General features: G+C 39.2%; 1 protein-coding gene across 2 annotated transcripts in view; it reads left to right on the forward strand.

Annotated features, from left to right (window-relative positions):
- The window catches only part of eloa (elongin A), a 55,450-nt gene that overhangs the window by 19,799 nt on the left and 8,299 nt on the right, over positions 1-27,352 (forward strand). The window contains exons 2-8 of one of the 2 annotated variants that reach the window (XM_052036273.1): positions 735-791; positions 8,865-8,977; positions 9,829-10,879; positions 17,381-17,495; positions 20,964-21,116; positions 22,579-22,676; positions 26,681-26,861. In XM_052036273.1, coding sequence (XP_051892233.1) covers positions 735-791; positions 8,865-8,977; positions 9,829-10,879; positions 17,381-17,495; positions 20,964-21,116; positions 22,579-22,676; positions 26,681-26,861 — 1,768 coding nt within the window. Of the gene's footprint in view, positions 1-734; positions 792-8,864; positions 8,978-9,828; positions 10,880-17,380; positions 17,496-20,963; positions 21,117-22,578; positions 22,677-25,183; positions 25,310-26,680; positions 26,862-27,352 lie in introns of those variants that run through there. The other variant, XM_052036274.1, reaches the window with a different exon arrangement.

Genomic DNA, 27,352 nt, shown 5'->3' on the forward strand with positions numbered 1-27,352 from the left:
TTTTATTGCTGCACAGTTCATTTGATATATAAATAGTGTTCGTATATTCTGTCAGTTGACCACAGGCTGTAGAATGAATTCAGAAATGGCAGTTTGTATTTTGTATCTTCAGAGCTCTATGAGAGAGGTTTGGTTTGGTTTATGTAACACAGATGGGATTTTAATTTACAATAAAGTCTTTTTCCACCAGATTGACTGAACTTTGTAACTAATTTTGGCAGAATGAGCAGGAATATTTGGTCATTTCCAGCAAATGTGCTTGTAATTTATAAGTAACTGGTTTGTGAATTTCTTTAAGTTTCATAAATTTTAACATTTACTTCTTCAAGTAAATAACAGCACTTCTTAATGGTGGCGGCACTGTTCAGGTATTGGATGAAAAATGAGCACTTGTGTAAAATCTCAGAGCACGCTATTTGCTTGAGGAACCATACTTGGGGACAGCAAAACAATTTGTAGAAATGCCATCCTATATTTTGACTACTTGCAACTGACTTGTTTTCATGCACGTTCATTGTAGAGAGCTGGAGGTTTTTTTTTGCATTGAACTTGTTCATTTTGTTATGTAATCAAATGTCAGTAATACTCGTATATCCTGCAAATTCTACTTATTCATCCACAGGGGTGTGGATACTGCTGGTAAGGATCGCAAGTTGTTCTCTATGCTGTATGATAAATGCAAGCATGTACTTTGAAAGTAAATGCTGAAACATTTTTTTCTTTGTTTTGCCCAGCTCCTGAAGACCTTAAAGCGGTTAAATGAACTTCCTGTCACTGTGGATATTCTTGCAGTAAGTTACAATCTTTTGATTTTTTTTCAAGATTTTGGGTGGGAGTAGATCATGGTTGCTCTGCTTGCAGTGATTTTTTTTTTCTCTCGTAAATAGATAGAATTTTAAATGGGATCTTGATATCACCGGCAGAGTTAACACTTATTGCCCAACCTTCTTTGCCTTTAGAAAGATGGTAGTGAATCATGATCTTGATCTACTACCATATATTGAATGAAGATATTCCCACCGTCTTGCTGGATAGAATTTCCAGGATTTTGATTCTGTGATGATGAAGATGCAGCAATACATTGACAAATCTAGATTGTGTTTGACATTGGGAACCAGCAGGTGTTTGTGTGCGCCTGCTGCCCTTGACCACCTTGGAAATGGAGGTTTGGGAGGTGCTTTCAGAGTAGCCTAGGGTTGAAAATAAAATTTTACATTTCCATTGTTTCTGGAATAAACAGAAACTGCACTGGTAGGTTAAAGGCAATGACTTAGAATTTACGGTCAGCAGCAAAAGAGTGGCACAGTGCTGTTCCCTCCACTGACAACAACCTATGTAGTTTTTGTGGGTGCAATAAAACTCCAATAATCCAACATCCATTTATTCAGAAATCATGATGGTCTGGCAGCTGGCTTACACATTAGTCCCAGATAAGAGCTGGGGTACAGAGTGTGAGTATGTGGCCAGGGCTGGGTGTGTATCTAGAGTCAGGGTTGGTGTCTGGAACACCAGCGATCAATAAGGTAGGTAGGTGTGTGGCCGGAGCCGGGGTCCTGAGTGCTAGTATATTCCTGACTCTCCTTTAAACTCACTGGAAAATTTATTATGCTACCACGTAACTTGTTTTTTTTTAAAAAATGTGAAAGAAAGATGTTTACAAACTTATAGGAATAACATCCAATTGTCTGGCAAATCTGCTAGTTCGGCAATACAAGTCCCAAGGATGCCTGATTATCAGAGTTTTATTGAATTCAAGTAGATACTCACTTTAATCTGGTGTCTGATCCAGCTTGGCATCCTCTACATGACATCTGTGGCATGTATGAACGGGAAATAAAATAGCATTACAGCTTTTCTATTAATCATATTGAAAAATCCTGGACTCGTGCAATATCTATCTAAAGCGGGAAGTTTAAATTAGATTTGTACAGAAATCAAAATAAAGTTTGGGAATTGTACTGGATTAAGAGAAATTGTACTGGAAAGAAATAAGGAATGAACAGTAAAAGTTTGAAAAGTGAATATTGGATTGTATATTTCTGGATCTAAGCTGCCACACAGATTTGCCACCTTTTGGCCTTTGCCCACCCATGCTTTCTCCAGAATGCCAGACCCAGATGAGCTGACTTTTCACACCCAACAGATATCCTGTGAGGTGGAACTGGCTCCATACTGTGAGTAGGTTTGGACAGCATATCTTGATGTCATTCTCCCAGATCACCCTGACAGCCTTTTGTAGATCTAAATTTAAAAATTGTAGATTTACACAGTTAAGTAATGAAGACAAATTTAAGGTATGGTGAAGGAATGGCATCTGACCTTTCGGAAGTCTTGATTATATCAGAAAGATTTTTCACTGAGTTAGATTGTGCCCATTTTCAAGAAAATCTAAAATCTGCCATGCTAGCTTCTGCATGAATGAAGCTCTATATCTGTATAATTAAACTTTTAGAACCAGAAGTGTTATGATTTTAAATATCATGCCTTTTAAAAATTAAATTAGTCCTGAATGTACCAGCTTTTTTCTGGGCATCTTAAAGGGCAACAAGCAGAGACTTAGTAGATAAAAGGGCAGGATTGGCAACTCCAATTTCCAGGTGCGACAATGGAATGTAAAAGAGGAGGTTGCATTGCAGTATTAATTGAGAAGTCCATTACTGCAGTAATGATGGAGGATATCCAAAACAAACACAGAAAATGCTGGAAATATTCAGCAGGTCAGACAGCATCCATGGGAAGAGAAACAGAGTCAATGTTTCAGGTCAGAGACCCTTTGTCAGAACTGAAAAGGAAACAAAAGAAGCTAGAAAAGCTGCCCTAGCAACTGCAGGTGATGCAACACTTGTCTTTTCGCCTCTTCCCTTCCCATCATTCAGGGACCCAAAGAGTCTTTCCAGTTGAAGCAACAATTCACTTGCATTTCTTCCAATCTAGTGTACTGCATTCATTGTTCACAATGTGGTCTCCTCTACACTAGAGAAACCAAATGCAGATTAGGTGACTGCTTTGCAGAAGACCTGCGTTCATTTCCATGGGTGACCACGAGCTTCCTGTTGCCTACTGTCCATTTTCTCATTTTCCATTTGGGCACATTGTGGACTCAACTTCAGGCAACTTGCTTTCTCAGTCTGTATTAGTCATCCATCTGTAGTATTAGCTCAGCTTGTTTTTTCTTTTTTTTCCCTCTGGGAGTGGAGCACATGCCCAGCCTGACCTGCTGGGCTTGTCTTCCCGCTCTGCATTTCACTACTCCCACATCCTTTTGTCTAGGTTCCTCTGTCCATGTTCTCGCCCTCTAACTGCTCCAGTTTGCTTATTGACCAGATAACTTTGTTTACAGTTTTACTAGCTGCTTTTGTCTCATTTTCAGTTCTGACCATCTCAGACTTGAAATGCTAACTTAGTTTCCCTTTCTCATAGATGCAGCCTCAGCATTTCCACCATTTTGTGTTTACGGTTAGTCTAAAAGGTTAGGGCCCATGGAATCCAGGGCAGGTTGACCAATTGGATCCAACGTTGTCTTGGTGATAGGAGGCCGAGGATCACAGTGGAGGGTTGTTTTTGTGATTAGAAGCCTATGACCTTTGATTTCTGTGGTATACCAGTGAATGGGACCCTTTCTTGTTTGTTATGAATGTTAATGATTTGGGTGTAAATATATGTATGATGCTTAAGTTTGCAGACAACTCAAATTGGTGGTGGTGTGAGGAGGGTAGTCTTAGTCTACAGGCTGATGTTGATGAGTTGGCAAGATGGGCAGAACAATTGCAGGTGGAATTTTAATCCTGAATAAATGTGAAGTGATGTATTTCAGAGGACAAATGGGCTTGGATGTAACAATTGGGGCCCAAGGGAGTATTGATGAATACGGGGACCTTGGCATATAAGTTCAGGGATCCCTGAACTGGAAGCACAGATGGATAAAGTGGTTAAGAAAGGCATATGGTTACTTGCTTTCATTGGCCAAGACATAGAATACAAGATCAGGGAGATTATAGTTTAATTTTATAAAACATTGATTAGACTACAGCTGGAGTACAGTGCACCGTTCTGGTTATCACATTATAGAAAAGATGTGATTCCACTGGAGAGCGTGTAGAGGAAATTCACCAGGGATGGAGCGTTTCATTTATGAGGAGAGACTGGAGCAGTTAGGGTTGTTTTCCTTGGAGTGGAGGGGGCAGATAGGTGACCTGATTGTGACTTACAAAATTTTGAGAGGCAAAGCTAGGGTAGATTGTCAGAAACTTTTCTGCAGTGCAGAGGTGTATAAAACCAAGGGACAGAGGTAGAAGACTTAAAGGGGATCCAAGGAAGAATTTTTGTACCTAGAAGGTGGTTGCAATTTAAAAGGCACTGCCTGAGGGACTGGTGGATTCGGAGACTTTCAAATGTAAGTATTTATATGAGCTCTTGAATCACTGAGGTATGGGAAAGCTGTGGGATAAATGCTGGAAAATGGAATTAGATTGGCATGGTAGTCTGAAGGGTCAGTTTCTACACCATGTGGTTCTATGTCTCCATGAAGTACTCAATATCATGCTATTGAAACTATCAATAAGGTTCTGCAGAATACAGGCCTGAACAAGCAGAATATCCCTTGCATCATTATTTCTATGTATGTAAGTGTGTACACAGATGCTGGGGTCTGCTGTTCTGTTTACCCTGTAATGGTGAGTGCTGTTTATTCATATAACAAAATATGGACCATTCTATTGTCTTTTATTTAAAATGGACAGTAAATAAATACTAGTTCAGTGAACTGAGAGAGCCTGTCTATTTGTCATGTGAGACTTGTTGCTCTTGTGGAAATCAACAAAGATCTATTTTTGAGTGAAAATCCAACTGTCTAGTGACACAAGATGAAATTATTCAAAGTAACATCAAAAGATTTTCTCTTGTGATTCTTCTTTCAATAATCAGGCATGGCAAAGTAATAATGGCACATTGGGATTTTGCATTGTACATTATTACTACAGAATTCTTTGTACTGATAATGTACAATGCAAAATCCCATTGTAGTAATCTGTAATTATTCATTCTTAATGCTTAAATTAATGTATTATTTGAATTCTAGCTCTATTTCAACATTATCCGTTACTGAAAAATGTTAAGACTAATGTAACTTCCGAATTATGAATTCTAAGTAATTCACTCACTATGTGTCACATCGCAGATTTTTTTATCCCAAATAGATTTGTCTCTTTTCTCTGCCATTGTAATTGATTTTAACAGCTTACTGGAGTACAGAGACCTTTTATACTGATTGCCTTGTCTGTGTTAACTTCTATTGTGGTTACTTGTGTGTAGGCTATTTCACTGACTAGATATTCTCTTGCAGAAAAGTATAACTCTCAGGCCAAATCCTTTGCAGACATCAATTTATTTTCATCATAAATTATTGGATTGTGAGTGTGAATCATAGTAATTTATTCTTCTATAATTTCCTGTAACGAGGCTAATTGTTGTGACCTCATTGTTGCCTGAAATTAGTAGATATGAGAAAATCTGATTAAGGAATAGGGTTTATTATCACTGACATACAGTGGCAAGCAAAAGTTTGGGCACCCCTGGTCAAAATTTCTGTTACTGTGAATAGCTAAGCGAGTAAAACATGACCTGATTTCCAAAAGGCATAAAGTTAAAGATGACACATTTCTTTAATATTTTAAGCAAGATTACTTTTTTATTTCCATCTTTTACAGTTTCAAAATAACAAAAAAGGAAAAGGGCCCGAAGCAAAAGTTTGGGCACCGTGCATGGTCAGTACTTAATAACACCCCCTTTGGCAAGTATCACAGCTTGTAAATGCTTTCTGTAGCCAGTTAAGAGTCTTTCAATTCTTGTTTGAGGGATTTTCGCCCATTCTTCCTTGCAAAACCCTTCTAGTTTTGTGAGATTCTTGGGCTGTCTTGCATGCACTGCTCTTTTGAGGTCTATCCACAGATTTTCAATGATGTTTAGGTCAGGGGACTGTGAGGGCCATGGCAAAACCTTCAGCTTGTGCCTCTTGAGGTAGTCCATTGTGGATTTTGAGGTGTGTTTAGGATTGTTATCCTGTTGTAGAAGCCATCGTCTTTTCATCTTCAGCTTTTTTTAAAAACAGACAGCGTGATGTTTGCTTCCAGAATTTGCTGGTATTTAATTGAATTCATTCTTCCCTCTACCAGTGAAACGTTCCCTGTGCCACTGGCTGCAACACATGCCCAAAGCATGATCGATCCACCCCTGTGCTTAACAGTTGGAGAGGTGTTCTTTTCATGAAATTCTGCACCCTTTTTTCTCCAAACATACCTTTGCTCATTGCGGCCAAAAGGTTCTATTTTAACTTCATCAGTTCACAGGACTTGTTTCCAAAATGCATCAGGCTTGTTTTGATGTTCCTTTGCAAACTTCTGACGCTGAATTTTGTGGTGAGGACGCAGGAAAGTTTGGAGAAAAAAGCATGCAGAATTTCATGAAAAGAACACCTGTCCAACTGTTAGGCACAGGGGTGGATCGATCATGCTTTGGGCTTGTGTTGCAGCCAGTGGCACGGGGAACATTTCACTGGTAGAGGGAAGAATGAATTCAATTAAATACCAGCAAATTCTGGAAGCAAACATCACGCTGTCTGTTTAAAAAAAAAAGCTGAAGATGAAAAGACGATGGCTTCTACAACAGGATAACGATCCTAAACACACCTCAAAATCCACAATGGACTACCTCAAGAGGCACAAGCTGAAGGTTTTGCCATGGCCCTCACAGTCCCCTGACTTAAACATCATTGAAAATCTGTGGATAGACCTCAAAAGAGCAGTGCATGCAAGACAGCCCAAGAATCTCACAAAACTAGAAGGCTTTTGCAAGGAAGAATGGGCAAAAATCCCTCAAACAAGAATTGAAAGATTCTTAGCTGGCTACAGAAAGCATTTACAAGTTGTGATACTTGCCAAAGGGGGTGTTATTAAGTACTGACCATGCACGGTGCCCAAACTTTTGCTTCGGGACCTTTTTTTTTGTTATTTTGAAACTGTAAAAGATGGAAATAAAAAAGTAATCTTGCTTAAAATATTAAAGAAATGTGTCATCTTTAACTTTATGCCTTTTGGAAATCGGGTCATCTTTTACTTGCTTAGCTATTTACAGTAACAAAACTTTTGACCAGGGGTGCCCAAACTTTTGCATGCCACTGTATGTTATGAAATTTGTTTTGTGGTAGCAGTACAGTGCAAGACACTGAAATTATTGTAAGTTACAAAAATAAATAGTGCAAAAGAGAAAGACGAGGTAGTGTTCGTGGACTGTTCAGAAATCCAATGGCAGAGGGGATGAAGCTGTTCCTAAAACGTTGAGTGTGGGTCTTCAGGCTCCCGTACCTCCTCCCCGATGGTAGTAACATGAGGAGGGACTTCCCTGGTCTATATAGCTACTGTGTAAATACACTGATCGATCCAAGCAAGTTTACCTGAGTTCTTGATGTATGAATATAAATTTGACAGAAAATAATTAACATAAACATCTAAAAGAACTAATTTGTTTGTACATTTACTGTTTCAAGGAATGAACCATAGAATATGTGATTGCATTTTCTCCTATTGTGTTGATTGCACAAATTTGAACTTCTTTTGTGGTCTTGCACCTCCTGCTATACTTAAAATCTTTCAAAAATGTTTATGTTCCTCCATATCACACCTTTTTGCCCCCTTTCTCCACCTTTTGGCCAGAGTGTTGTGAGCCACTTAGGCTCTAAACAGTGGAACTCCTTCTCTGATACCCAATTTCTTCTTCCTGCATCCTCTTCAGATCCCTTCAAAGCTTACTTCTTTAAGGTATTACTTGCCATTTCTAATCTTTCCATTGGCTTGTTATACTTTTTGGCTGATTATGCTCTTGTGAAGGAACTTGGGCTACTTTCTCATGCTGAAACTGCAAAAGTATTGTTAACTTTCTGAAGCTAAGTAAACATTTAGTGATAATCCTACTGTTTGATACTGATTTCCCCTTTCCACATGGCAACTGATAACTCAGGGTGACTTATCAGTTTGGGTATTCTAAGCTAATGTTCCCATTTTTATCACTTTTCACTAATGAGTTATGGCACTTAAATAATTTACATAAGAATAGATTGTTACAGCAAAGTCTCAAGGAAAACCATCCTATAAAATTCTTCATTCTTCTTGCTATTTGGGGGTGGCAGCAACTTGTATATGGATGTCCAGGTTTTGGACTCGTATTATTTTTGACTGGGTGAATGCTGTCCACGTGCCCTGGAAAATATTGCACAGTATATTCTTTGAGAATATGTTCCATTATTTGACTTTTCTGTGGTACAGCAACTAGGGCTTGATGTGACTTCCATCGGTCTGAGTATGGCCACGTATATCTGGTTCCCTCCTGGTTGAGGACCGCCATTCTTGCATGGAAGATCTAGTCCATGTATTGGTGGTTCTATAGAATCAGTAATGCAGTGTTTATTCAGGATGTTGTTTCATTGCGATCTCCATTGTTCCTTACTGTTAAATTTGGAATGTTATTGTATTCTGTCTCAGTGGTTTCCTTTGTTTGAGCCATGATCTAGACCTGGCTTTCATTCTTAAGTGGATATGGTATGACAGGTTTGTAGGGATGTGATCAGTCTTTCCTTGTACCCACTGGAGTGATGCTTCAACAGTCGCTATCTTCAGTGGTGTAATGACTATGTAATGATTATGTTGAATAATCATTATCAAATGCACCACAAACACATTGTACACTTAAAACTAAAGTGTTGGAGCGGCATTCACTGCCTGTTTTGGAGTGTAGTATTGAGGACTTTGAGTTTGTGCTTAATGGACAAGCTAAAGAAATTTTCCTTCATCTTTATTTCTTCTTTCTGTAAACAGGATACGGGAATAGGGAAAACAGTGAATGGATTCAGGAAGCATGATGTGATTGGAGAAAGTGCTAAGAACCTAGTCTCAAAGTGGAAGAAACTTGTACCGCAGGAAGTAGAACGGTATTGTTTCAATAACTGTCTCATCTTAAATAATGGCAGTTCTTATTATGATTTGTTCATAAGTTATTGTTATGTAATAAGTTGATTCTGGAAGTAAGGTTTAGTGGAATTGGGATTATTTTGTGTTATCATACATACTGGTGTGAATATTACCTACCACAAACGATGCTTCTCAAACTGGCATTTCTTTCACAAATTAACATAGGAGGGAGTTTTTTTTCATAACTTGCATGATTAGTAACCTGAACAATTTGGCTCATCATTCTTCTAAGTCTAGTAAAATAATGTGCTTTTCTACATGGATATAATCATTGTAATTTATTAACTGATATTGGTTAACTTGCATGACTTGGACAATATTTTGGGCACCTCCAATCTTAAGATTAATGTTTAATATTATTCCTTAGTTTTCTATCCCTGTTTTCAGTCACTGAATTTTATCATAGAAGAAAAGCATTTTACCATGTGTACCTGTCCTAGTTTTCACTTTGCCTTTTATGAAAAGTAAATTAGTCTAAATTAGCCTAAACAGTGACTTTTGTCTGCCCTATATAACCTCGAAGATGATTCTGATAACACCACAAAAATCCATGAATGGATTCTTTTCAGTGGATATCACAGTTTAATGATCTGGAGTTCTGTCTCGTTTTGTTTTCCCTCAACTCAATATGGGGATCAGATTTTGTCCCTTCTTCAGCTCTGTTGTACACTGGGCAATGCTTGTGCCTGCAGTGCCATTGGGAAGAACTTCAGTACAACAGTAAAAGATCTTGTTTGTAGTAAGTACTGTAACAATGTTCATTGAATTTTTTTCTTTGGCCCATCATTTATTGTACATTTGTTTTGCTTAGGTCCACCAATACATTAGAGGAGAGGGAATTCACTTATAATAAAGGGGTTTCAAAAAAAAGACACAGGGAACTTTCTCCAGAAGATTATAGACAAACATTCCAGACCCCTCATGGAGAGTCCTATGAATCAAACTATGAACATGTTCCTGTGAAAGGGCAACACTCACTTGAGAGTGAGAGATCTTACACATATAGTAGCCATGGCTATCAGTCAAAATCCCATTCTAAAGAGCATGTGGACAGATGGACTAAATCTCCTCCTGTGGAGGATTACGATGATAAAACTGGTTCATCTGATGAAGATGCTGAGCAAACTATGCAGCCCCTTAAAAGCTTCCATAAAACTCACCAGGACCATCACGGCTCACGAGCAGAAGTGGGCACAGGTCGTGACAAGGAACACAAATCTTCACACAAAGAAAAGCAGCATTCAGTTCTAAAAGGTGAAGAAAAGTATAAATTATCCACTCTCCAAATGCAAGATAAAATTAACAAATCTTGCTCAAAGGAACAATATAATCACAGGGACCAAGGAGATTGTACTTCAGTAAGTTCCAGTAATAAGAAACCTCGAGTACAAACTGAGGAGAATTTAGATGACAGAAAATATAAGCATAGAGGCTCAGACAAGCGGAAATCTGAACATGACGAGCAGAGAAGTACATTGGACAAGCCCAAAGAGAAACCCACATCAAGTAAACCAAAAGAAGAGGTGGAGTCAAAAAAATCAAAATCTGCAGAAAAGTTTCAGTCTGTTTCTTTCCAGAAGGACTCTTCTAATGTTGCAGTCGTTGATGAATTCGAAGAACCGACAATGTCATTTGAATCTTACCTTATCTATGACCAACCACAGAAAAGAAAGAAAAAGATAAGTAAACCTGTTGCTGGGAAGGTTAAAGCGACTCCGCCATTAAAGTCTAGAGGATCAGATAAACCTACTTCAAAATCAGGTTCTAAGGGCTCAAGCTCTTCCTATGGAGAACAGAATGCTGAAGAAAAGAAGAAAGCCAAGAAACGTGCTGAAGATGTGCCTCATGTTAAACCCAAAAAGGTAACGTCAAATAAGGTCACACAAAAAGATTAATGGTAGAACTTAAAAGTATTTTGTAGAATGTGAATTTTTTTACAGTTTCATTTGAAAGGTCTGATTGACACAAAAATCTTAAAAACATTGCTGTTTTGATTTTAGTGGTTGAGTTGTTACATTAGCTAAGGGTGGGTTTCATAAAATATATTTTATGCTTTTGAAAGATGCACATCATATGTAGCATATGGTATGTTTGCATGTGGGAAATGTTAATTGCATTGTTGATCTTCATCACGTAGGATTCATTATCACAGTCCTCCAGAGCAATTTGGTCTCTGCTGAATGATCAAGGGAGATGCATTTGTCATCTCTGAATTGATAATGCCTCATACCATCAATTCTGGTGGATTACCTCTTGAGTTTGGGTTCCTGTGCCTTCTGACCTATGTTCTATCCAATAATGGTTGCATCATTGAAACCATCTAGCTACTCAAATCAATTTTCATTCTGTACCCTGTGTTTTTAATCACTATCTTCTTGGGTGCCATGTGCCTGTGTTAATTTAACTATTTGACATTTTGACTTCTCTTAACTCTCTTCACCAGGTAGTTCATGATCACCATCTCTCCATGACTCCATTTGGACAATCTTCCATGTACTGACAGTTGGAGCATTCCTGTGGTGTCTCCCACATGAAATGATCTATTGTGACCTTTCTTTTGGCTCCTCTTCTTCCCACCACCTGTGCTTTTCATATCTCATATTTCCTTATGAAATATAAGGAGACCATTCAACCCATCAACTCTGAGCCATCTTATCAATCCTTTTTCTCCCATCCATTTCTCTCATATGCGACTATTAACACTTAATCTCCTGGTCTTGACCCCCTGAGATCTCCACAATTACAAAGGTGCATTTGTCATCTCTAATCTGATTCTCTTGCCAGCCACCTATATCAGTCACCAATTAACCTAACACCAGCGCATCTTTGAGTTATGGAAGGAAGCTGGAGCACCAGGGAGAAACATGTAAACTCCACAGAGATGGCTCCAGAGGTCAGGATTGAACTTGAATCAATGGAACTGCAGTGCCACATTGCTGCCTTAGGCTACAACAAGGTCAGTTGTGTCTGCAAGCATCTTAACCCAGGAAATAATCCATGATTGAGTGAGGAGTGGTCCCATGGGTATTGAAGAAAAATGATGCAAGCCAATGACTAATAGGTCATTTGGTCCTCATGGCCATTGATTGTTACTTAATTGTTCCCTTCACTGTTTGGACTGATTATTCAAACTCCCCGTTAGGCTCTGGACATATAAAACATGCCAGAGTGGAGAATTGTAACAGACTGCTGACCTGAACAATGGGTCGATTGGGGTAGGCCAGTTCCTCGGGAAGACCATGAGGTGCAAAAGCTGACTTCCAAGTCTGAGGAGCATAACTCAGAAAGCAATACCTCCAACTACTTTGAGTGACATTCAAGCAACCAGAGGAAATATTTCATTCTCAACTGAAAAAAGTCAACACACCCCTTGGAAAGGACAGCCAGCCACATCCATGTTTGCACTGGAGCTGTGGCCTGCAGTGGTGACGCACAGAATGGAACTTCAACAGATCTTCAAGACACGAGACTGCAGATGCCGCAATCTGAAGCAAAAAACAAACTGCTGGAAGAACTCAGCAGATTGAGCAATGTCTGTGGGTTGGGGAAGGAACATATCCTTTGGCATTTCCACCAGCTGCAATGGGATCCCACCACTAGCCACATCTTTGCCTTGCGCAGGTACCACTCCCTCCCATGACTCTCTGATTCACTCATCCCTCCCTGTCCACCTCTCCCTGACCCCTGGCACTTTTCTCCTTGCAATCTCAGGAGGTGCAACACTTGTTCTTGCATATCCTCCCTCACCACCATCAAGGGCCTTAAAAAGCCTTTCAAGGTGAGGCAAAGATTCACATGCACCCCTTCCAACCTCATCTACTGCATTTGGTACTCTGACTATGGCCTCCTCTACATCAACGAGACTAAGCGCAGACTAGATGATTTGCAGAGAACCTGCGCACTGTCTGTAATGGCCATCCTGAGCTCCTGGTTGCATGCCATTTTGACTCCCTTTCCCATTCCCACACTGACCTGTCCATCCTCTGCCTTAACCACTACCAGGGTGAGGCCCAATACAAACTGGAGGAACAACAGCTCCTATTCCAACTGAGTGGTCTACAACCCAATGACTTGCCTACTGTGTTCTCTCCCCCTCCCCCAACATTTCACCCACCAGGTCCCCTCCTCTATCTGCTCTTCCCTGCTCCTCTAGTGGTTTCCATTATCACCTTTCTTATCAGATTACTGCACTGGTTGTTTTTGTGTTCCTGCTTATCACCTCTTCATCAGCTGTCTCCACCTTCACCCTCCCCTCCCCTCCCCTCCCCTCATATGGTTCCACCTGTCCTTGTTTTTCTTTCTGCTTCCACCTATCAAACACCTGCCTCTGTCTCCCAGCTACATCCCTCCCCCTCCTCCACTTGTTCCATCTACCTGTCATCTTTCACCCCTCCTTGGTTTACCGACTACCTACTGGCCCTGTCTTACCACTTCTCTCTACTCTTTATACTGGCTATCTTTCTTCTCCACTCTCAGTCCTGATGCAGGGTCTCAACCCAAAACATTGACAATTCCTTTCCCCCCACAAATACTGCTTGACTCACTGATTTCCTCCAGCTGGTTTTTTTTTACCCAGACCTTCGATTCCTCTTTAATGCTAGACGTGTATACATGACCTCTGACCGCTGCCTTCATGCAGATCATTCCTAAATGCTGAGCATAGATGTGCTTCATTATACACACATGTACTACCTTTTCTGGATTCACCATTGTGTGGTCCCACTTTAGATGACCTTGACTTTTGACACAGCATGTTGCCTTCTTTAGAAAGATCTCATCTCCTTGTTCAGTCTTTTCTCTAACTTATTCCACTCCAACAAGATATATTCATACTCCTACTTCAAGGAACACCTTTACAGACTGTCGCCAGAAAACTATCAACAGAACTTGCAACTGCCCAATTTCAAATTTGTCTTTACTGCCTCAAAAGGCGGACAAGACAGTGGATTTGGTATGCGTTGTCAATAGTGTAATTCAGATGTGACAGAAGGATAGCCATTTATTCCTGTTGCTGGAATGAACTGGTAATTTATGGTCTGTGACTACATTGAAATGCCAGTCAACCAGAATCTCCTGATATTGAATAAGTCCAATTGCTTATAATTATTCACACTGGAAATGAGGGTGTGGAAACTGTAAGTAGTAAGTAGCTCATGGCTTGATTTCACGACATGGGTAATAATTGCACCTCCTCGGAGCCATCACTTGACGATAGTAATAATTTATGCAAATCATGACAGAGAAGGAAAGCTTTACTACCACATTTTGCTTTATACAGCTTGTGCTCCCCATTGCTCCTTGTCCCAGAGCTAGGACTCCCTCATTGATTTGCCAACACTAGTTATTGTATGCTGTAATGGCCAAATTCCATAGAACCTTTAGTGGTACTGAAACGTCACAAGTAATGAGAGGCATACAGTAAAGTTAGTCAGTTCTTTTGCACCCAGCCACTACATTATACTGTTAGATCTCTGACTATTCTTGATGACTCTGAATCCCAGATGGACAAGTTTGGGCTGCGTATGCATACATGTTCTATTTCAGCAGGATGCTCTGTTTCTGTACCCTGCTGAGTACTGGCCTGGAGTGTCTTCAAGTGTTCCGGTTCAGTCCCTGTAAATAGATAAGGATATCATCTTGATTACGTAGGTACACCGAGATCCCTTGCAGCATCTTGTCCATCACTGACTAAAGAATATTCAGGGCTAACTTGGCTCCCATATGGTAGTTTAGTATAGACATACAGCCACTTGTGAGTATTGTCAGGTAGCTCTAACCTCCTGTGTTCCTATGTCCACGTTGCAAGCTTGACTGCTCTTGTGTTTATCCAAAGTATCGCTAGCCTGCCAATTCTACCAATAACTGTTGGGCAGTCATTCTGCTCGTGATCAGTTGTTCTATTTAGGGTTATTTTGTAGCCTTCACATAATCGCACTGTTCTGTCTGCCTTTGGGGCCATCATTAATGGGGTTCCCTATTCACCTCGGACCTCCTTACCTCAGTATGTTATAATCTGGAAATCCTCCTCCACCTGCAGCTTAAGGATATAAGGAACTGGTTTTGACTGATATTAAATAACCTGGTTTCTGGACAAATGCAAATGTAAGCCATACATCCATTGCCACTGCAAAAGTTGGTGAAGAAATACTTGTTCTGAGTCAAAGGCTTCTTCAGGTCCTTGGTTGCCATGCCGATTCTATGGCTTGCTGTCCAGCCGAAGTGCAGTCCACTTTGCCGGTCCTTCCCCATTAGTATTGGCTAGTCTGTGTAGCTTGCAATAATAGTTGGCAGCTCTCCATGCCTTTATACTAAACATTGGTTAACTGGGCATATGTTATGCAAGACTTCTCTTAGGTTAATCCATAGAATAATATTGCAGCTTACCAATGGACAGCTGAACAACCGTCCATACATGTCGTGATCCATTAGTAAATGATGACTATCATCACCATCACTTTGTAGTCACCAAAATACTGTTTCCCTTCAGGTGGTACAAGTCTTTCTGGCCTTTCAGTCCTTTGTAATCTAACAGTTTTTCACCAAAATCACTTTTTGTAGCTACAGCACCCAACACTGTAGACAAAGAAGAGGTTGCAGTCATTATCATACTACTTTGCTTTCCTGACGTGCTGACTGCAGAATTGCACCCCAATCGAAACTGCCTTAAGTTTGTAAATTTCATTTCCATGATGGTGGCCATCCTGCATGTTCCCTTGAATCTAAGTCTGTTGTATTGAATAGATTTGCCTGAATTTTCTCATCAGTCAGTCCACTCATTAAGTGATCCAACTATGCCCAATTTTAAAAAGCCTAATCATATATTCGTCAACCACATCCCCTTATTCCTGGTTGCACATGGCGAACTTGTAGTTCTCTAACACTAGATAAAAATGAATAGAAAATATAGCAAATAAATAATGGTTGAGCTGTCAAAAAAAATCCTTTATTGAAGGCATTAACTCTCAATTAAACAGCATTATCTGGTACAGCGACGTATCATACCACATGGTACACTCAGGTTCTCAAAGGTATCCTTACATTTATGCACACTGGAGCACAGGATTCTGCTGCCATAAATGATATGAAGTAACTATCTTATTTTAGAATGTATTCTGTTGCAGGATTTTTGAACTAATTTACTTTTCCATTTATTTTATAAAAGTAATAAACAGCATCCATTTGATCTAAACCTGTTGAAAGATGGGATTTAAAAATTGCTTTCTGTGTCTGTCATTTAAGAAATACTGTAATGATATTGACACACCTTTTCTGGGTGGTTCAAAATGACATCAATGCTTTTAAAGCTTGTTAGGCAAAAGGTTTTATCCCCTGGTGCACTAAACAGGAATGCTGGGCAAAGGAGAAATAGTGAGTAATTTTTTTCATTTAAGTGTTTAGCACAACCCCTAATCTGGGACTTCTCTGAAAGAGTCCAGAACTCGATGAATGAGAATGAATAAGTGATTTCCTCCTAAAAGTAGAATCAAAGGTTGAGTCATTGTCAAAACTTGGTGATACAGTGACTGTCCCGTGCATACACTTGTGAAGGAACTCTGGTGCCATTGTGTATTCCCTGTCTTTGCTTGGTCATGAAATCAACGAAGTTCAATATGATCTGGGAATTATGCATGGATAAAATTGCTCTCAAAAATTATAGCTTTCTAAATAAAAGGTTGGAACCCTATTCTATAACTATCTAATTTAGCCCATCAAACCCAGGTACCAATTGAAGACCAAAATTGGAAACTTTAATGCATCTCAAACTGCACACTAAAATAGCGAAAAAAAAGAAATCTATACTAAAATTGACTTCTTAGTGTTTGTGGTATTGACTATCTAATTTTAAAATTTGCCAAGAACATAGGTGGAAATTGGCTGATGGAATATATATGCATACCTATATAGATTCATATCCCCTCCAGGTGTAACACAGAAATTTTATTTTATTGCAGCAAAGCACAAGTTGATTCTAGATGTCCCTGCATTTAATGTGGAAGTGAGGAATTAGTTATGTTCCACTGAACCACCTGCAGCAATACAAGTGCCAAGTTAGAAACTGGCAGTAGGATCAGCTTAACTCTCAAAACCATGGATATGAAATGAAATACAACACTAAATGATGAAACAGGAAAAATATAGATTTATTCTTACAGTGCTATCTTCTGCAATATTTCTAATCATGCCTATAAATGCTAAAAGAAAGGGAATAAAAGTATAGGTAATTAACTGCTTGGTTTTATAGTATTAGTGGCTTTAATATCACACATCACCATGGTGCTCGTCAATTACTATTTGCTAGTTTGCCACTTAGACACTGAAGTTTTAATTTTTTTTTCTTTTCATACTCCCAACCCCAACAACAGATGATGATTGATGTGGTACCAGTCTTGCCAGATATTCCATTGCCAAATATCCAGCCCAACTACAGACCCCTCCCTTCCATGGATTTCACACCATTATCTCCACCCAAAAGGAAAGGTAAGTTTACTGAGAGGGTGGAATTCACCATTCAATAAAATCTTCCCTATTTACTTTCTCATAAGAGTGTGAGTAAGTTTCTAATTGTCTAATTGATGTACTTTGTATATTGGGAGTGATGGTAAGGGTTACTGTAAGGAGAAATGGTCATGATAAAGAAATTCACTACCAGGACTATCAGTTTCTACTGTTGCTGTCTCTAGATTAATTTCTCAAAACAGTAAATTTACATAGGAACCACAAAAGTTCTCCTGAGTTGGTGTTATGTTCTAGGAATAGTCCAGATACATTTGCCATTCCATTCTGGTAACTTCACTCAATTAAGTTGTTAATTTTCGATGAAGATTGTGCAGAACTACTGTATGGGAATTGAAGTCTATAAGGTCATGAGTGCAGTCTATGAATGCCTGCACTTGAGTAGCTTGCAGTTATTGGAAATGTCATTTTCCTTGGCTGCCCAAAAGAAAATCAGCGAATTTTCTTTCCTCAAGTGTGGAATTTGGCTGACCTCTCTAATGCAGCAGTGAGTAACAATCTGCAATATTGCAAAGCTAGCAATAGCAGCAGCAGCAGACTGGAATGACCCTAAATCTAAGAAGCTAACAGTGACCCTGACCCTGACTTCCATGGACAAAGTAGTCAAGGTACATGTGAGGTTGTATTTGAAGCCACAGGATATTGCTACTCTTGATGAGGATGAGGAATTCAGTTTGATTGTTGACCCTTCAAATATGACAGTTTCAAGAGAAATGGGCTTGGTAAAACCTGGTTGTTCTGTGAGTAAACAAGAACTTGCTTTATAGAACAGTGAGGTTGAAAGTCTCACTGCTGACGAGATTTACATATTGCACTACTGTTAATATCATTAGTAGAGTTTTATGCTGAGGGGGGAGAAAGTTAGAGGGAGAATGAAACTACTGTGAAAAATAAGGAGATGGATGTCCCTATTGCCACTCGGGCACCCAGAAATGTGTGCAAAATTATTCAACTCAGCAGATTAGGCAGCATTTGCAGAAAGAGAAATTGAGTTAACATTTCAGGTTTTTAAAACCCTTTGTCCAGACTGACAAAGAGAGAGAAAAAACATCAGTTTTAATTTGCTGAAAAGATGGGAGAAGAGGTAAGGGTTGCCGTGGGGATAAAGTTGAAGAGTTCTAATCAATGGGTTAATGAGGGGTGATTAGAAGGAGAGAAAATAAACAAAAGTTATGAGGTCAGGGTGGTTACAGAGTGAGAATACAAGCAAAGGAATGTAAAAAGGTGTGAAATGCAGGGCTGTGGGATGTGCCCAGAAAGTCATGCTGTGCTAATAGAAAGAAGAAAAACTGAAATGGTCAGTTCACCTATAGACATGGCAAGATACTTGAAGTTGTAAAATTGGAAATCAAGCCCAAAGGCTACAACATACCCAGACAAAGATGGTGTTTCTCAAATCAACTTTAAGCATTGTAATAACATTGCAGGAGGCCACCAATAGGTCAGAATAGGATGGAGAGTCAAAGTGGCAGGTCTCTCCTGTGGATGCAGGTGCTCTACAAAATGTTCACCAATCTGTGTCTGGTTTCTCCAATGTAGAGAAGACCACAATGTGAACACAGAATGCATTGCAGTAGATTGGAACTGCAAGTGGATCACTTTGGAAGGACTGTTTGTGTTCCTGCACAATGGAAGAGGAGGAAGCAAAAGGGATAAGGGTGGTACCTTCTGTGGCTGCAGGAGAAAGTGTCATAAGAAGGGGAGTTGTTGTTGGGGGACGGAAGAATGGACTAGGGAGTTACGAAGGCAACAGTACCTTTTGAAATGCTGAAGGGGGAGGGTTATCTGTAGTGGAATCTTTTTGAAGCTGGTGGAAATTACGAAGGAGAATGTTGAAGGTGCAGGCTGGTGAGGTGGCTGTTGAGGACGGGGTCCGAGCATGGGTGTGGCAAGTAGATAAGGTGCACTCAAGGACTCCTACAGGAACGTAGAGGGAAGTCAGAATTCAGGAAGAAGAAAGACATCCAGAAAGCACCTGTGTGGAAAGTTGAATCATCTTGGCCAATACACCAGCGATGAAGGAACTGAGAAAATGGAATGGAGTCCTTGCAAAAGGCAGGGTGAGGGAGTGGGAGGGGAAATGTACTCAGCTATGCTTTCTCCCAACCTGCCTCCTGTAAGGACTCCACTTCATTCTCCCAATTCCTCTGCCGCTGTCATATTTACTTGAATGAGGCTTTCTACACCTCTGAGATGCCTTCCTGAGAGGAACCATGGCTTCCTCTTTACCATTGTTGACAGAGTCCTTCATCACATCTCTGCTTGCAACCCCACTCTTGGACAGAGCAGCGACAGAGTTCCCTGGTCCTCTGCTTCCATGTCACCAACCTCTGTATTCAACAGATAATCCTTCACAATTTCCACTCTCTCCAATGAGATTCCACCACCAGACACATCTTCCCCTCCCCTTTCAGTATTTCAAAGGGACCATTACCTTTGTGATTCCCCGGTCTCCTTCATCCCCACCAACCACTTCTGTTCAGTTGGCACTTTCCCATGTAAATGCAGAGGCAACTCGCTGTCCTTTTACCTTGCTTTTTCCACCATCCAGGGACTCAAACCGTCCTTCTAAGTGAGGCAATGAATTACTTGCTCTTCTTCCAATCTAGTGTACAGCAATCTAATGTAGTCTCCTCTACACTCGAGAAACAAAACACATATTGGGCTACCACTTCATGGAGCACCTGCACTTAGTCCACAGGAACAACTCCTTATTGCCTGCCACTTCAATTCACTGTCCCAATCACACTTCCACTCTAACCTATCTATCTGTGGCCTCCTGCACTGTAATAATGAGGCCCAATATAAATTTTAGGAACTGCACCTAATTTTATGTCTGGATACATTGCAGCCTTCTAGGCTCTATCGAATTCTTGAACTTCAGGTAACTGGCTTTCTCTGCTATATCAGAACTGACTACTTTTGCTGCATGTCCTCCATCTGTGGTATTGGCCAAGTTTCTCTCCCTGTGTTAGCACAGTCTTTTCATCTGGGTATGCCTGATAGCTGACATTTTGCAACTTTTTCTGTTTGTGTTCTCTTCTGCCTCAATCCCCACCCCATTGGCAACCCTGGATTCACCCTGTCATGGACACCCCTTTATCCTGTCCCCCCACTTTCTCTGTAACTGAGAATTAACCTGTATTTCTCCCTTTCTCAATTCTATCAAAGGATCTTTGACCTGAAACATTATCTACGTTTGTCTTTCCACAGATGTGGCCTAACTTTTCAAGTGTTTCCAGCATTTTCTATTTTTGTTTAGTTTATTAGCCAGATATGCTGATTGTGGAGAACTTTTCTGATTGCATGATTGTTGGAAGAAAACTAAAGGAATGTGTATATTATTAGGGTGAGGACTAAAACATGCAAGCAGTTGATTTTTCAAATGCTACAAAATCACACAATTAACCCATATTTTCCATTCTGATGCAGCTGTGTCTATTCTGTCTGAAGAAGATCTGGGATTTACTGGTCGCCGTTTTAACTCAAAGATGCAAGTGTACTCTGGATCAAAGATTGTTTATCTCCCAAAGATGATGTCATTATTTGAACAGTGCATTCGAGTTCTTCAAAATAATGTGGACTGTAAGTCATAGATCATTGTCAGAGATGTGTACGTGGAAATATGGAAAATACAGTAGGGTTGAGTAGTTTATTTCTGATACGGCAGTAGTTCCATGCTGGAATCCTGTACGATTTGACATTCCTCTGATTACAGCAATTGGATTTCGACTCTTCTTATCTGGACCATACGTCAAATACTGCCAATTTATAATTCACTATAAACATTAAATGTTAGTATGAGGGGGCTGTTTTGTGAGCAGTGTTTTTTTTCTCCTACCTCTCCTGTAGGATTTGGCTCTTTACTTTTGTATGATTTCTCATGCACTGAGATCTTGTGTTCCTCCCCCAAGTGGATATTATTGATGTGTAGCTTGTGATGATGAGCATTAGCAAACTACCTGATATGGGGAACAACGGATGCTCAGCAGCTATCTCATAACTGATCTCGTTTTTGAATTCTAGCCTCTAATGACCTATTTCTCCCTTCCCCTACTTCTCCTAAATGTGTTGGGATGTAGCTATTTTGACTTGAGTTTTTTGCATTTTTCCTGAGTTGGCTGGTTAGCATACTGTTTGTACACTCTATTGGCGAAGGGAAGGAATAGCAAAAAATTGTACCACCACTTTCCATTGGTTCAAATCTGTAGAGGATGCTTATTTAAAATTAGCTGTAAAAATGGAGGTAACATGTAGAATAATGGTGTCTACTGACTTCTGTTTTACTAACATTAGGCAATATGTAACATTGATGCTTGAACAGCTAAATGTTTAGCAAATTCCTTCTCATTTTTTTTTCAATTTTGTACAGGCTGCAGGATGAATTCTGTTTTAACTCTTTGAAAGCTGTTTATTAATATTTACATGATGACACTTGCCATGCTGGACAATATATACACATATACCTGTTAATCAATACAAACAGTCTTACTGATAAAATAACTGACACTATAAAATAACATTTATGCCAGTGTTCAGAATTCCACTTGCCTTTTCTCTTCAATTCGCCAAATAAAGATATGGGCTGTGCAAAGTCCAGCTCACTTTGCTCTGTTTATTTTTCGTGTGTGTCATCAGAGTAAAGCAGAAGTTTCTCATTCATGAGACAATTGAAGGTATAAATGAAATTCTCCAGGCACATCTAAAAGGCCATTACATTACACTTTCTGCTGAGGGAACGGGTTTCTCCAGGCCTCAACATGTTTTTGTCAACTTTCTTTCCTTTTTTATTTGAGTTCTACATAGATTAGTTTCCATGTAATGATTATCATATACATTTTCTGAGTGTTAACACTTGCATGTGATCCTAAACCAGATATTGGCAGTAAACGCAAAAATTACAGCATCAGGGAAACAAATACTGCTTTACAAGATTACATGATTTGACACTATCCCTATGTGCTCATCCTCATGAGATGGAGTAACTTCAGAAAATATCTGTACATATTATCTTGTTTTACACAACAGCTACTGTGTTTTCTTACAGCTATTCATGAAGTTGGAGGAGTGCCATTTGAGATCTTGGAGCCCGTGCTGGAGCGTTGTACCCCTGATCAACTGTATCGTATAGAGAACTGCAATCCAGTAAGCCTTTATGCTGAGTACTAAATGGAAGTTGGCAGGAGTTTCTCTCAATAATACCATTACTGTTTTTATGCTTCTTTAATCAAATTATGTAAAAACTTATCTGGTAACTTAGCAAATAATCTTTTCAGGAATGGAGTTCTAATGGTTGAGAGATGAACAGTTTTTAGAAGAACTAGCTCTTTTTCAATTGGCTAATTCCAGAAATCTGCTGGTACATTTAACAAGTGAGTTATGGATACAGACCAATAATATTTAATAGAACATTCCCTAAATCTCAGGAATTTTGGAAAATTAAAATCTTAATACAACTATTGTCTCACAAACAACTCGTTGTAAGACCCTTGGGTGAAGTCCATCAGGTCTCTAGAGATTTGTCAAATCTCAGCTCCGACAATTTGCCCACTACCTCCTCCCTGGGGAATGCATTTTCCTGAGTTCCTCTATTCCAAATTCTGATTTGCAGTTACTTCTGGAGTTTTACTTATATCTCTATTATTGAACTGAACATATTCTGGCTGCAGCCTAATCAGTGGCATAACTGTCACTCGCTCTACTCTGTCCCTAGACTGCATGTGCAGTTCAACAATGGAATCTCGTTTTGCTGGAATTCCCTGACATTATGCTGAGGAATTCATTTCTCTGATTCTTCATCATTACAACCTGGCACAGAATCAGGAAAATCTTACATTTCCATGAACGGGATTTCTTAAAAATTTATTTTGCTTTAATTTAATATTTAATGTGTTTTTAATTAACATTATGTAAATTACAACAATATATAAATTTTTTTGTCTATGAATATCAGTGAATGGGTATCATGAGCAAGAATAATGCAAATTATTTGACCTTTAATCTGCAAATCATTTATAAATGACTCTCTCCCATTATTAGAACATAGAACAGTACAGTATAAGAACAGGCCCTTTGGCCCATGATGTCTGTGTCAGCTGTGATGCCAAATTAAACCCATATGCCTGCACATGATCCATATTCCTCCATTCCTTGCATGTTCATGTGCTTGTCTAAATGCCTCTTAAACGCCACTATCGTGCCTGCTTCTATCACCACCTTTGCTATTACTGTCTTGGCATTAAGGGAAAATGATGGTTGTGTAACACTTTGATCAATGTTGGGGATGTATCTGACACTTGAAGAGTTCAGCTTGAAAGATGCTTAGCAATCCCGACCCTTTGTGGAAATTCAGTGGTTTAAAGAGCTACATAAACTATGGGAAGAGGAATTTAAAGATGGGCTGTTATATAAATGGAGAAGAATTGTGTACGAGTGAAGCACAGGGGGATCTGAGTGTTCTTGTACATGAATTGCAAAAAGTTAGCAGGCAGATTGAACAAGTGGTTACAAAGCTGAATGGCATATTGGCCTTTATTGCAAGAGGGTAGGAATTTAGAAATGGGGAAATATTGTTAAAATCTTTGTAATTGTGAGGCCACACCTGGAGTACTGCGAACAATTTTGGTCCCTTTATTTAAGAAGGGCTACACTGGTATTGGTGGCAGTCCAGAAGAGATTCACTGGGCCATTTCCTGGGATGGGAGGGTTGTCCTATCATGAACGGCTAAAGTTTAGATCAGTGAGGGGTGATCTTATTGAAATATATAAGATGCTGAGAGAGCATGACAGGTTAGATGTTGAGCAGTTTCAACTAGTGGGAGAATCTCAAACAAGGAGACATAGTTACAATATGAGGGAGTCGTCTTTAAAAACTGAGGTAAATGAAAACTGCTTCTCGCTGAGGGTGAATCTCTTCGGTTCTCTACCTTGATGAGTTGTGGAGGCTAGACCATTGGGGTATTTAAAGAGGAAGTAGATACATTTTTGAAAGATCAAAGGGATTGAAGGCAATGGCGGAGATGAGATCTGATCACATTGAATGGTAGGGCAGACTTGAGGGACTGGGTGGCTTGCTCCTGCTCCTGTTTTCTTATGTAACATAGAGCTGCTGCCATTTCCTGTCCAGCCTTGATTGCTGGACTGGTCAAAAGATTGAAAACTTCTGGGATTATGGGTGGTTACCTAATCCATAACAATGTATCTTGTGCTGCTGCAGGTTTCACAACTATATAGTGACAGGCTGATATGATGGATGAGATTTCTGTTTTCAAAAGAGCTGCTAAAATATCAGATGGTCTGAACTTGGCCTTCAAATGTTGCTGTCAGACATCCCTGAGGAACAGAGTCAGACTAACTTGAGAGATCTAGTAGTTATGTATAAATTTTTAAACCCTTGTTTTTGGCAGTTTTATTTCTACTAGTTTGAGAATTTTATTAGTTCTTATTTGTTCCATAAGCGTTTGGACAAGAATTTGTGCTGTGTTTGCAGACTGATTTGCAGTACTTCCTTGCCATCTTCAGACCTTCTATGCATGACTTTACTTTTATCATCACTGGTTTTGCTTATTAAACAGCTATGAATACATTACAGGTTGAAGTTGGGTGAAGTGAAATGTTGCCAAGCTTCTTTCCCTTCCCTTGTACTTTAACAGGCTGATTTACATGGAAAGACCTTTCATCTCAAAGGCATCACTCTTGTCAAGTACAGTTCTACCATTATCTCTCATTCTCCAGCACATCATTCAAGTGAACCATGAGAGCAGAAAATTTGATTAGAGGAAAGCCATCTTGTTCATCAAACATTAGTACTTTCTATCAAAGATTACTGATATACTGTATATTTGTAATTTTTAAAATTATTTTTCATGCTGGGATCAGCTGATTATAGATTGGGAATTGATTCTTCCTGGTGTATGAGACTGTATGACTGCTGAATCATTAGGAAAGTACATATTTACTATTGCATTGCTTCCAGCTCAAAGTGAATTGCAATACTGAGCAGTATAAATAGTTACATTTGACAACAAGATTCCCAAATGCACAAGGTTGTGCATAATACTAACTTTGACCATTATATTGGGCCACTGGTGTGATAGAAAGTTTAAGGAAATCAACCTGTATGTGTGGGAATTTGTTGGATTTGACATGTTATGTAGCTTTGTACATTATAATATAAATTTTAACCCAGTAAAAATGCAGACTTTGCCACATCTATCTCAAAGATTATCTTGTTTTTAAAGGCTTTATTCCATTTGTTTATGTCTAATTTGAGGATTATTTCTATTCCACTAATTTACATTTAGAGGGTGTGAATGATGCTATTTCATTAATATCATAACTGAAAAACATCTAACATTTTTTCTGGGGTAGGCTTCCTTTATAGTGGTAAAGTACATTAAATAAGAGAAGTAAGGAAAATGAGCTAAAGGAAGGAATTTAGCTCTGATGTAACAGACAAATGGTGAACTAATGGACAGTGGTGCAAAATGGGCAATAATGGATGGGGCAACCAGTTTGCACATGTCTGGTTTTCGTAATCACAGTAAGTAATATGTGAATATCAGCAAATATACCTTGCAAGTAGCCACAAAAATAAAGATAAGATTTTGGGGAAATGCCTAAGTTACAAATGCATCAGGTAGTGCATTCAGCCACAGCACTAAGAAAGTTTTTTTAAAAAAATCTATTAGGATTAAAAAAACACAAAAAAAATGGTTGGTTCCGAGGACTCTAAATCCAAAAATGGCTAGCGTATGGTAACAGGGCCTAGTATCCTTGAGTTGATTAACCTCTAAATGTCTAATTAAATTTTAGAATTTTCTTCTAACAGGAGTTTCTTGACTGGGGTACCTAAACTTGTATCCTTGGAAAGTCACGTTCAAGATAAAGCAGAGGACTGTGGCTGCAACTTCTTGCACATGTAATGTTAAAATACAGAAGCATGTGCAGTGATAACAAACTGGGTCTTTGGACCTTGCACTGCAGAATATCTAATCCTGAACCTTGCAATTGTCACTGGCCAAATTTGCTCTGATGACCATAGTTTGGATGCCCCTGTTCTGCAGCTTTCCAATGCACTTGTGTTCCTTATACCCTTTGATGCATACTGAACAGAATTATTCAGTGTCTTTTTTTTTGCTACAAATTAGACGTTTGTTGAAGAAACCGATCATCTATGGTTGAGACACTGTAAGAGAGACTTTAAGAACCAGGACAGACAAGAGTTTGAGTCATGGCGTGAAATGTACCTACGTCTTCATGATGAACGAGAGCAGAAGCTGCGTGCTATAACTCAAAGTATTAGTTCGGCTCATGCCAGCAAACCTAAGGGTAAAGAGCATTTTTCATACATGCAATGTTGTTGGTCAGTCACATCAGTGTTTTTTTTTTGTTGAGCTATAAAGAACAACAAACTCCTTTGGTTTAAAAAGTTCTTTTTTTTTCTAGTACTTCAGTGGTACTGTACTTAATACACAATATTATGCAAGATTTGGCTGTTATAATTTACCGTGTTATTTTGATCTGGAATCCACTGCTTGAACCAATTTCCACCATACCTTTTCATGAGTAACTTTCAAACTAAATTGGATATTCACAATTAGGAAAAATTAGCAATCCTGATGCATAATAATTGGAGAACATTTTCAGAGATCTGGTAGAGATTTGAATCGAACAGCCTCTTGTGCAATTATGATTTTATTATTTCACACTTAAAATATTCTGTTACTTTATTCTGAAGGTAAGAAGTTAATATTTTTAATGTTTGCTCCAAATGACTGACTCTTATAATTCCTAGAGCAGCATATCTCATGCAACATGGA

Source organism: Pristis pectinata, chromosome 22 (assembly GCF_009764475.1).
Source record: "Pristis pectinata isolate sPriPec2 chromosome 22, sPriPec2.1.pri, whole genome shotgun sequence".
NCBI classification, from domain to species: domain Eukaryota; kingdom Metazoa; phylum Chordata; class Chondrichthyes; order Rhinopristiformes; family Pristidae; genus Pristis; species Pristis pectinata.